This window comes from Schistocerca gregaria, chromosome X (genome assembly GCF_023897955.1).
Source record: "Schistocerca gregaria isolate iqSchGreg1 chromosome X, iqSchGreg1.2, whole genome shotgun sequence".
Taxonomy (NCBI): domain Eukaryota; kingdom Metazoa; phylum Arthropoda; class Insecta; order Orthoptera; family Acrididae; genus Schistocerca; species Schistocerca gregaria.
In genome coordinates, this window is record NC_064931.1 from 591546964 (window position 1) to 591560148 (window position 13185).

At 36.8% G+C, this 13185-nt stretch overlaps 1 protein-coding gene across 2 annotated transcripts in view; it reads left to right on the forward strand.

The window, feature by feature from the left end:
- The window catches only part of LOC126299398 (rho GTPase-activating protein 15-like), a 237644-nt gene extending 225213 nt beyond the window's left edge, over positions 1-12431 (forward strand). For both annotated transcript variants that reach the window (XM_049991271.1, XM_049991272.1), the window contains one exon: positions 11922-12431. In XM_049991271.1, the coding sequence (XP_049847228.1) occupies positions 11922-12114 (193 nt within the window). In that variant the 3' untranslated portion in view covers positions 12115-12431. The remainder of the gene's footprint in view (positions 1-11921) is intronic.
- The last annotated feature ends 754 nt before the right edge of the window (positions 12432-13185 follow it).

The following is a 13185-nucleotide window of genomic DNA, read 5'->3' on the forward strand; positions in this document are numbered from 1 at the left end:
CTGTCAGCACACTATGTGTGGTGTATTTTAAAAAAAACGATATATCATTGTTTCAAAGATATTCCTTCCAAACCTAAAATGCCAAATGACCTTTTGGGGTGTCTCTTACCCCCTAAAAGCAAAATTGGGCAAAAAAAAAAAAAAAAAAAAAAAAACTCGGGACCTTTGCCTTTCGCGGGCAAGTGCTCAACCAAATGAGCTACCCAAGCACAACTCACACCCTGCGCTCACAGCTTTACTTCTGCCAGCACTTCGTCTCCTACCTTCCAAACTTTACAGAAGCTCTCCTGCGAACCTTGCAGAACTAGCACTCCTGAAAGAAAGGATATTGCGGAGACATGGCTTAGCCACAGCCTGGGGGATGTTTCCAGAATGAGATTTTCACTCTGCTGCAGAGTGAAATCTTATTCCATATTGCACTATTTTGCCCCCTCTGCACACATGCCAAGTTTCATCGTTTATTGATGTTCGGGAATGTACCCTTGTGAGCCCTGGCGAAAGACAAATCCTCGAGCAAATGGCTGTGTGGAAAGATATTTTGAATATGGTGGTGCAAAAAGCATGTTATTGCACTACAAACCGGTCCCCAGGGGTCCGTCCATCGTAGCTGGCATTTGTTGCCAGCAACTAAGATGCCTTTCAGTAGCATTCTAAGACAAATAATGAACATAATTGCATCAAGTGTTGCTACTGCACAGTCATGCCCATGTCCACTCTGCTGATTTCACAAGAAAAGCTTTCCGCTAGTTTGCTGGGAAGTCATCTGTCATGCACTTACTCTTCTCACCTTGCAGCCTCAAATGTTAATCTTTCTAATTCCCTATCGAACAACTGGCATGGAAATTAGTTTCCATAGGAAAATGCACTACAAACGTGGCTTTAAGACATCTGTAACTGTGAAACAGTATGTTTCTACGGGTGTGGAATTGGTACCCTCAGTGACCATTTGTAGACTGTTTTAGATAATGAGAGACAATATGTTGTTGTTCATTAATTTGCCTCTTATGTTTTGTTGTGTTCAAGACACTAATGGAAAAACTTTATTAAAATATACTCTGTACTAATACAAATGAATTAGATTGCAACTCACCATAAGTATGACATGTTAAGTTGCAGACAAGCACAATGAAGACACTTACACATTAGGTTTCAGCCACATCCTTTGTCAGAAGTAGAATGAGAAACCACACACATTCATTCACATGAGGAAGCAGACCGCACACATTCATTCATATGAGCAAGCACACCTTACAGACACGACCTCCATCTCTGGCAGCTTGGACCATAATGCAACTTTCAACTGAAATGGAAACAGCAGTCTGGAATGGGTGGGGAAGGAGAAGAGATAGCAGTGCACAGGTGTGGAGAGAGAACAACACTGTCTGACAGTGTGTGCACAGACATATGCCAACAGGGGTCATTGGCAGAGGGTGGCACAAAAAGAGAGTGAGGTATGAGAATAGGGAGAAAGTGATAGGATAGGTAAACTTTTGGGTGCAGGGTGTGGGGACATTGTTACCATAGGATGAGGCTGGGATAATTTTGGGACTGGAGGATGTGTTATATGCACAACTTGTGTATGTGCAGTTCAGAAAAGCTGGTGGCTTTGAAATCGAGCATGACATGCTTCAGGATGGTCCTTGGCTAAAGTTTGGCATTGGCTGGTCATCCTAATGGACAGCTGGTTGGTAGTCATACCAATATAAATAGCTGTGCAATGATTGCAGCAGAGTTGATATATCACATGGCAGTTTTCACAGGTGGCCTGGCCTCTAATGGGGTAGCATAAACCTGTGACAGGACTGGAGAAAGAAAAGTGCTGAGTGGGTGGATTGAGCAGGTCGTGCACTTGGGTCTTCCTCAGGGATATGATCCTTGTGGCAAACGATTGGGAATGAGTGTGGCCTAGGGATGGCTTAGGATGTTCTGGATGTTGGGTGGGTGACGGAACTCCACTTTAGGAGGAGTGTGAAGCATCTCGGGTAGGATGTCCCTCACTTCAAGGCATGATGATAGGTCACCATCAGCACTTTGATTACCTATAATTATGCCCTGAAAAGAGTGGCGTCCTGCTCATATTGGAGCCAAGAGCCAATACAGTCATCACTGGACAGTGTAACCCTATTACCTCGGAGCTAGCGAACAGATGTAGCACTCATCTCTCTCTTATTGCCCCAGTGGTGGCTAGGACACATCAATCAAAACGTAAAAGACAAGATTAGTTGCAGTTTCTGCGTAGAACTAACATACTTGATTCAAAACTGTAGACAGACATTTGTATGTCGCACCTTAAGTTAAAATCACTGAGATTACTTGGGTGGAAATGAAAAGAAAATATTATATAACTTTTATAGGATAATTCTGTCCCAAGTAGCTCAACACTCACAGAGTTCCCAAATATGTTCTCAGTTGTTGCCAAGTTTCATTTATGCAACCAACAGGGAGAGTATGTTTCTGCAGTCGATGTGTTCCTTGAGCAGTCTTGGAAGGGAGTACAGCCCAGTCTCAAAGACACTGCCTCTGAAGGCTGGAATAACAAAAGTATAAGCTAATGAGTTTTATTCCTATTGCTGTAATCAGGTTTAGAACCTAGTGACCAACTGCAGACTAAACATCATAAATCAATAATTGTCACAGTTAATTTTGTTTATCTGTCTTAATCCTACTGAACGCTGAAAAGCTCATTCACCAGGTTTGATCCACTTAAAATAAGAATCTCCAGTGGTTTTACTGGAAACATTGAGTAGACAACACCTTTTCTGATCATTATAAGCTTAGAATAGTTTTTATTGAGAATGCTGTCATTGGGTTATTACCCAAAATGGAGGAACACAAATGAAAAGAGAACAACACAGGATTGATTGCAAAATGTGGTTATAAACAGAGATTTATGAATAACATAAAGTTCCAAATAAAGAAATTTTGCTGTACAAGGAAACCATGCATAATGACCAAAAAATTGAGCTCAAAAAACTGCAAAGAAAATTAAACCAATGAATGTATGAAGTGCAAATTTAGTTTCAGCTTATGCTAACACAAAAGGAGAATCTGTTATCATCAGATTGTGGGCCAAGGAATGCAAAACACTGACAGTGATGTCTAGAATAAGTCAGCTTTAAGCAAAAAGGTCAGTTGGCTTATAAATACTGAAAGAAAGACACGTATCATTTGCTCATAATGATTATTGTATAACCCCTGCTGATGCTAAGTCAATCAAAATGAAAAGTGCTTATGTTGAACAGCTTTTGAACTTGCTGTATCCTTAGGACAGAGAGAACCATAACTAACAATAGGTTCACCCTGATGTGTGTGTAGTTTTTTTTCCAGCACTTCATAGTCAACACAGAGTACTGTTGATGTCATCTTTGATGGTTTTATATCCAGGCTACCAGAATATTACATTGTTATGTTGTTGTTGATGATGATGTGACAACACAAGTGATTTGTGAACACTTGTCTTGCTGTTTGTGTTATAGGACCTTAACTCTATCCTCTCCTAAGTTGTTGTTGTCAATGACAAATACATGTACATCAGACTGTAATGCCTATTTGTCAAAATACTCGATAGTCTGTATATTTTATAATTGTAGAAATTGGATGGTAGTGAGTTGATTACTTAAGTAACTGTAGCATTGATCTGGAGTATCTTGTGGAAGCGGAGAGGTAGGAATGCTTTTGTGTTGGTGTTAAGGGTTACATCTCAGATCAGGAAGCAGGGCCACTGTGGAAAATTAAGGGTATCTTCATTGGATGAAATGAAGTTGTGCTCAACCTATGTCTTACTTGTTGCATTAAATAAATATTTGACGTGTTAAGCCCATAATATGTCTAGCATGGACAATGTGCTCTTGAGGCCCTGACTCGTGAAAAGTGAAGAAATGACCCATGTGCACTGCCAGTGTGTAAATGGAGAAATCTCATTTTGGCTCTGAATGGAGTGTGTAGACATCATCATGTGTGTCAAGCAGCCAAACTGGTGGAACAAGTGGAACCAGTATCATCTCATTAATTATCAGAATATTAACTGGGCATAGACTATCCACTTTATTTTGCAATGAAAAGCAACTTTCTCTCAAAGTAGTATAAGGGGATGCCAAAATTTACACAACTCACAAAAAAGAACTAAGGAGCTTTCCTGCACTCTCAAGTACTACACAAGTTAGTTTTCTGAGAATCACATAATTCATTTCCTCCTCTTATGGGATAGTGCTTGTTATAGTACGGGGTGTGAAAATAAACATTTTAGTATTCTGAAACATAATGTGATACAAGATTCTTACAGCTCACATTGGAAATGTGAAAATCAGGAGGCTCTCCATGCTTCTGTGCATTCCTACTGTTTAAAGATTCTTATTTGAGAATTTTGCCACTGAGTTTTTCCACAGAATGAGTCCTATGTTATTTTATTAATTACAGTTTCTGGAAAATGCAGTTAAGAAGAGTTACTCCCTACAAGAGTGAAGATATTCTAAAAGAGACTTTGCCCTTTGCTCAAGTTGGTGAACTTCTTATTGCTATTTTGGATTGTCTCAGCGTTATGTGCATTGCAAATAAATCATCTCATTCATTGAGAGCACTTTGCTTTTCTTGGCAAAGCATCAGTAGCAGTTACATTGTAATAATTGCGATAGATGATACTAACAACTGCATGATCAGAATGGTATGGGTGCTCAGTGAACAATATTAGTGGTGGTGCTCTAAATCTAGTGCTGACTACCAAAGTAAAGATAGAGTTGTGGTTTTGTCACTTCTTGTGAGCAACAGCTCTGATTAAGCTCTACCTATTTCATTCTGTGCCCCAAGGTAGCATCCTCTATGTACTGATGTTTGAATAGGAATACAGTATGCACCCTGCTACTCTGTCTCACATTCCTAACAAGGACAAGCAGAAAATGGAGTGAAAAACTGCTGCCCAGTATTTGAATTTTACTAAACATAATAAGCAAAGGGAAAAAGTATGAGTAGTGAGTAAAGCTGCAAATAACTTTTTGCCCAATATGAACTATGTTGTGAACTGAACATAAGCTGTGGAGTACCATGACACACTTCTTTTCAAATGAAGGCACTGTTTCTCTAGTTTCACAGTTAGTGAGTGTAATCCGATATTGATTGACAGTTATATTCACCATCAGTATTAATGAATTCTCCTCAGTTATCATTTTACGATTATTTTGGTGGTGTTAATGCAATGCGTACTGTTGATATGAATAATTAAATGCAAGCTTCTGTGTATGAGAGCAGTGATAAATTTTGGCTGCAAGCCTCAGCTATGTATCACTTCTGGCAAATTGACTTGACAGTTATCACTACTGTTATCTGACTTCATCCACAGTTGATGAGAAGGCTGGGGGAGGGCTTTGGAATGAATGAGGGTGTGATAGACTGGAACTCTTTGATAATCAGCTTGCTTACCAGGACTGGAGCTGAAATATACGACTAAGGTCACTAGATATTTGCTTATAATTTTGATGAAATATTCTGATCAGTTCTTACATAATAAATGACAGTGAGTCAAAAATTTTAATTTTTTGACTCTATGAAGGTTATTTTAAGTGTAAATTACATTCTCTCTTATCTCTTACCTTGTGAGAAATCTGCCTCTTTCTGCCCTAGCCATTACTACAGCAATGAGAAAATGTTTACATTATCAGTGCCTCACTAGCTGTGTGCTACTGCAACAGGAACCATAGATTCAAATCTAGCTCAAAAGAATATTTAAAGTCACATGTTCTCTTATGTATTTGAAAATGACCACAATGAAATTAAGTTACAGTTTCATGAATTTCTTGAATTTTTGTTGCATTGCAGTGTAAACTTAAAAAAAAAAGCAGCTTTACATAATCGTCAGACAACTGATGGAATTCTCCAAACTTCACTAATTATCACACTATTATTATTTATTAGTTCATAGGAACTTTGTCATTTTCTCTACTTTTTGAATGGTGGAGCTTAAAGAATGGAAACGTCAGATGCTTGCCACACAGACTACTGATATTTCACTTTAGTATTCATTTTCAGAGCAACAGCAGAATATTCAGTCAGTAAATCTGACAACAAAAAGTTTGTTATGCAGGTATAAATGTGTCCAGTGTTATAACTTAAGAGATGTCCACAGTGGATGAGAAGGCTGGGGGAGGGCTTTGGAATGAATGAGGGTGTGATAGACTGGAACTCTTGTTTATGGCCTCTACAGAGAGCTAACTGTCTGCTTGAAAGAAATTAGGTCATTAGCAAGAAATTGCAAATATAGTGTAATTTGCTGTGATTAACTGGCATGCAACAGTTTCACGTTATATGTAGGGTGCAGCAGTCCTTATGTGATTCACACACTGTTGAACAAGTCACTCACAAATTAAACAGCAGCAGAGTGGTATAATGTTTCAGCAGCATGCAGATAGTCTTTGCAAATTCCAAAACCGTGTCTGTCCATCTGTGCCATTGCATTACAGCTCAATAATTTTTATGTGAATATTGTAGAAATATAGAAGTGTCTTTTGTATGAAACCATCAGGAACTGAATTAATAAAACTCTGTGCCAACTGTGAGGTGCTGAACAGAAAATCTGCATCACACACGGCTTGGTGAACCTTTTGTTATTTTTGTTTCTCTCTTTCTTAAGACTATTGCAGGTCAAAAGCTCTTCAACATAGGCACTCTTTGCTATTATTGACAAAGCATTAGCAGCAGTTACATTGTATATTGTTATAATTATGAGTATATGATACTTTTCATTCTTTCATTATTTATAGACTGAATGATAGTTTCACTTAGGAGTGACATATTTGGGAATCTAGAAATTACTGTCAGCATTTTGTGTTCCTTGTTTGACAGTCTGATGACAATGGATTCTTCTTTTGTGTAACTTATCTAAGCGTATAATGATTGAAAGCTATGTTACCTAGTCAATGTTTACAATATAACCACTGGAGATGCTCTAAAAAAGTGAATTGTATCTGATGAATGAGATTTATAGTATTCATTTTGTTTAACACAGGAAAACAAAAAATGTTCTTGACAGTTATTAATTTATGATATTTAGTTTGCACTTGGTGCATCTGAGTATTATTAGTCAATGTTCTAGTCACTAAACCTAGTTACAGGAATGGAAATAAAACTCATTGGCTTATATTTTTAATATTCCGGCCCTCGGCAGCCGTGTCTTTGAGACCCAAGCTATACTCACTTCGGAGACTGTTCAAGAAACATTAATTGTGCGAACACGTCCTTTCCACTGGTACTCTGTGAGCATCAGGTTACTTTCTGGGTGGCACAGAATTATCCTACTAAATTCACTTGATTTTTTTTTTTGGTATCATTTCCATTGAATAATCTGAGTGATTTTCAGTTAAAGTAGAGTCCAGGGAGGTAGTTATACACAGAAACAGCAACTAATTTTGTCTTGTATGTTGTGATTTATCTGTGCTAGCCACAATTGTGGGCGATAATGTAGATTTGAGTGCTGCAGCTGTTTGCTAGCTCTGAAGTAATGGAGTTGTTTTGTAAACTGAAGGCTGCATTGGCTCCTGTGTCTGATCTCACTGGAGGCCTGCTTTTTGCCTATTTGTTTCACAGATCAATAATCAATAAGCACATCACAAGTCTTCTCGCTACTTTTAGCACCACATAGTCTAAGGGTGAAAAACTAATGATGCTGCACACTTGACAATGCCTTTTTCTGCTTCTGCCAACATGATCTTCTTTGCTTTTGTGAACACAAAATTTTATTTATAAAACTGTGGTACTGAATAATTTATTAATCATGTTTCTTTATGCATCTACTCCCAGCTGCCACTTATCCATACTGTTTGATTATGACACGGACTGTGTAATGTGTAACATCGTTGTAATTTATTTTGATTTAGTCATGCTTATGTGGCAGATACTTTGTTCTGCTAAAAATCTACTGTCCTTGAAGGCTACTGTGGTAAGCTGTAGTTCATTTATATTAGTACAAAGTGTATTTTAATTAAGGTTTCCAGTGGTTTATTGAACACAGCAGTAAACATAAGACAATTTGAGTAAGGGTTTTACAAATGTCAACTACAAATTTTTGCTCTAAGGCAAATTTGCAGGGCAAATTTGTGGAACAACTGATGCCATTTGGACAGCCCTTGCAATAATGTGCTGAAATCTTCTTTTTATTGCTTAAAAATGATTGAAAATATCTCTCAAGCAAGTTAGACATTTTTGAAAGTGTAGGTATCAGTGCCTTATATTAGTAATTCCTTCCATAAATATGAAAGCAAGAGAGCTAAAGAATTTGCATCATCATCCCCCAGTGTGAAGGTGATTTGACATGGCCTGTTGCAAAACTAGCAATTACTGACCTGCGAGTATGTAATGCACATGCAACGACAACAGCTATGTTCAAATTAGTGTTTTCCTTTTCTTTGTTTACAGTCTTTGTAAAGGCTTAATATGATATTCGGAGTTATAAAAAAAGATATGGCCTTCACCTACTCAGAAAACAAGAGAGGGAGAAAAAAAGGAATGTAAAGTTTAATATTCCATTGAGACCAAGACTGTTGGAGACAAAGCACAAGTTCAAATTTGGGAAGGAAATGAACTGCACCCTTTCAAAGGAATAATCCTGGCCTACACCTTAAGTGATGTAGGGAAATTTGACAAGTGTCAAATCTAACCTTAAATCATTTCTTCTGGACAGTCCTCCTATCCCTTTGATGAATTTTTATTTGAAAACTGAAAAACTAGTTTTTTAGTCTACTTTCATGAGTGCGACAAAAAAATACGTTTAATAAATATAACCTAATCTCATATGAAAAATGTAACTAACTAAACCTACATCTGGATAACTGGACTGGGATTTGAACTGCTGTCCTCTCAAATACAAGTCCAGTGTATTATCACTGTGTGAACTCGTATGGTTTTTCGTATTTACTTATTACATTTAGTGTTCTGCACAAAGCATGATCACATTGAACTGTACATCTCATAACTAACCTTAAGTAAAGTTCCAGGGTAGATGTAGCTCTAACTTTATTATTCAAGAAGCAGAAAACAAATGTAGCTTTAGTTGTTTACACAATATATCTGTCAGTATGAGAACAATAAAGAGTGGTGGGGAGATTGATAGAGCGCTCATTAATGCCTGTCAGTCTTTAGCCAGTAATCATATGGTTTTCTGTTGGAGCTGTACTGAATGCCACATGATGCCAACAAAGGTGTGTTGTGGATAGATCAAAGAAATTTTTGTTTATAAAATTAGCACATATGCAGAATATAGATTGTATTCTTGTTTTGATAGGTTCATTAAAGGTGGCTATAATTATGTGAGGCGTTTTGTTAGAAATGCGTTATGAATGAAGTCGTGAAGTATTAACTTTTCTGCTGAAAAGACTGCTATAGTCAATACTTTGAGATAGTAAAGGATGCCCACAAGATTCAGTTTGTGACCCAATGCTTTTCCTTGTTGACATTACTCCTACTGCTGGAAAAGGTAGGATATATGAGAAAAGCCAGAGGCTGTGTTGCCTGTGAAGAGGACTGACCTTACTGCTGGCAGTAACTGGAGATTCAAAAACCAAAGCAGAAGACAACTCCAGTTGCATGCTACGTACATAGGAAGAATGGCGTACAGAACACAAATTCCAGATGGTTTCACCTAACGTTTGAGGGGAAGATCTCAAAAAAAAGTTAAAATTGTAAGATGCCACCTGATATCTGGTGTTGCTATTCCATGCTTTGTTGGAATTAATAAGAGGAAACAGTAATGTCAAAGCTTGAGTCAGACCAGGAGGCATGCTAAAATATCATAATGATTATGGTGTTTGCTTGCAATAAGTGACAATCTTGGTCCTAGTCTGTCTGGCACAGATTTTTATTAGTCACAACATATTCATTACATTTGGAATTAATTTCTGAGTGAGCTTCAGTGGTATCAATTCATGTCATTAAGTTTAATTCAGTTAAAGATGAAAAATTTAACACAGTTAGAAGAATTATGACTAAAATTCATCCTGACAGATAAAAACTTATCTTACTTTGAAATGAGGAACAACAATCAGTATGCCCATCTGCAGAGGCTTAATATAACAAATATGGCCTTCGCCCATACACAGTTTCTTAAGCCACACGTATCTGACATTCACATAGTACATATTTGAAAATTGTTTGCAAAGCATGTTGCTAGCCTTACTGGTGACATAATGCCATAACAAAATGTGATGGAGCTGAATGTGGCAAGAATAGTGGTTGGTATTAATCGGTGGGACCAATGGTAGAGGGTACACAGAAAACAGGTTAGATTAGATTAATACTTGTTCCATAGATCATGAATACGACACTTCGTAATGATGTGGAATGTGTCAGGTTAATAAAAGGTGCCTGTACAAGATGTTACTGTACACAAAATATTTCATGACACTAATGTTTAAGTTGTTGTTTTTTTCCCCCTTAATTTATATCTAAAAATTCAGCCAATGAGTAGAAGGAGTTGTCATCCAGAAATTCTTTTAATTTATTTTTAAATGTTGGTTGGCTATCTGTCAGGCTTTTGATGCTGTTTGGTAGCTGACCAAAGACTTGTGGCAGCCTAATTTACCCCTTTCTGTGTCAGTCAGATTTAACCCTGCATAGTGAAGATCATCCTTTCTCCTGGTGTTATAGCTATGCACACTGCTATTACTTTTGAACTGGGTTAGATTATTAACAACAAATTTCATAAGTGAATATATATACTGTGAGGTTACGGTGAGGATCCCTAGATTCTTAAATAGATGTCTGCAGGATGACCTTGGGTGGGCTCCAGCAATTATTCTGATTACACGTTTTTGAGCAATGAATACTTTTCTACTCAATGATGAATTACCCCAGAATATGATGCCATATGAAAGCAGTGAATGAAAGTAGGCATAGTAAGCTAATTTACTGATATTCTTATCACCAAAATTTGCAATAACCCTAATAGCATACGTAGCTGAACTCAGACGTTTCAGCAGATCATCAATGTGTTGCTTCCAGTTTAACCTCTCATCAATGGACACACCTAAAAATTTGGAAAATTCTACCTTAGCTACAGACTTCTGTTCAAAGTCTATATTTATTGCTGGAGTTGTGCCATTTACTGTACAGAACTGTATATACTGTGTTTTATCAAAATTTAAAGAGTCCGTTTGCTGAGAACCACTTAATAATTTTATGAAAAACATTATTTACAATTAAATCACTTAGTTCTTGGATGTTATTACTATACTTGTATCATCAGCAAGTTTGGAATTAAGAAGATGCACTGGTGTGAAACAATTTGCATCCACAATGTGCAAAAGGCTTCTTTAAAAGCAGACCAGTGAAAACGATTATACTGCCATTTGTGTTTGTAGTATGTAAGTACTTTTGCAGAAGACCCACTATAATGATTGTATGACAGTTAAGACATTAGATACCACATCATGCAGACTACACTTAGCAAATGAAAACAAATACACCTCGACCTAGAATCGAACCCTTGACATCCTGCATGCTAACCCTGATCATTAGCCACTGCACCAATTGCACAGCACTTCACACATGCTGACAGTGGTGGTTACCACACATGTGATTACAGTGTTGAAAGATTGCCAATCTTTAACATCCATTTATTGTTGGAAATATGTGTAGGACTAAGTCTTCTCTCTCTCTCTCTCTCTCTCTCTCTCTCTCTCTCTCTCTCTGTCTCTGTGTGTGTGTGTGTGTGTGTGTGTGTGTGTGTGTGTGTGTGTGTGTGTGTGTGTGATGTTATTTGTTTTACATGGAAGTGTTACACTTAGTTCTACAGCTCACTTAATTTTGTTTATATTGTACTCTTGAGTTGTCAAATGTACATAATTAGTTATTTTAGTGTGGTGACCCAGTTTCTTACTGTAAGTACAGAACAAAGAAAATAAACCTCTATATCAGAAGTAACTCAATTTGTTCTTTTGCAGAGTGACTGAGTATAAGGCTGATAATCAGATGTCTATTCACACCTTAGCTATAGTGTTTGGGCCATCATTAATGTGGCCAGAAGAAGAATCTCAGAACATTGCATTTGACTTTATGATGCAAAATGTTGTGATTGAATTCCTGTTGAAAGCATTCCACAACATATTTGGTGATAGTTGTAATGTAAGTGCCTGAATGTTGTTAAATGTATTTATAAAGTTGGAAAACATACCCTACACATCTATTTTGAGATTATTATCCACTTGCAGTGACTGTAAAATCCCTGTAATATAATTTTGTGCCTTATCATTGTGATACCATTTTACCTTGTTGAATCTGTGGATAGAAAATGTAAATAAATACAGAACCAAGTGTATAAGATTCAAAGACTTAAACAGATGCAAAGCAATTTTGAAAATAGTATTATATCTTCAGTATTAGATGTTATTGTATATACCTTGTGAATATTGTGTAAATTTATGATTGTTAATGAAAACAATATGAAATCATTACCTATATTTATCTTCTCAACTATCAAATCCATCCTCACATCAATTAAAGACAGAACCATCCTTAATTCCTACTTGCCTATGTTGTGCAATCACTGTTACTTAAATTAATTATTTAAGGATACACACACAATACCAGGAGAAATGAGAAATTGTCACTATTTTCCTGATGATGAACCAATAAGACAGACCTGAATGACACTGGTAAAGTAAAACTGTCAATAACCCGAAGGTGCTTTACTAGGCATGATCCTATTAGAGATGGTATGTCACTGCTGCTGCTCCTTTTAAGTGATTTACCCAGAGTAGAGGAACATACAGTTCAATATGAATTCCGATCTACAGTGCAACTCGGCATTTTCCTAGTTAACACTAGGAGGATTGCTACCGGTCATTTCGACTGGTGAAGTTTTTCTTCTTTGTTTCTAGTTTTGATTCTTAAGTTACTTCAGTACAGTGTCTTCATAGATCCATTGTACATTATGCTTATTGTACAAATGCATTAGGCTTAAAAATTTCTATTGTAAGTATATTTAATTAAATAAAAAGTATCAAGAGTAAAGAACACATTGAAATATAAAATGAATTTAAACTTACAAATGCAAATAAATATATAATTATACAATAACATTTTTTATCTGTATTACTTGTACTCAGTCAAAGCCCCAAAACAGGTTATAAACATATATGGACACAAATTGCTACATGAATAACATTATTTTCTCTGTATAAAATCTTTTCAGTTATAACCACCATC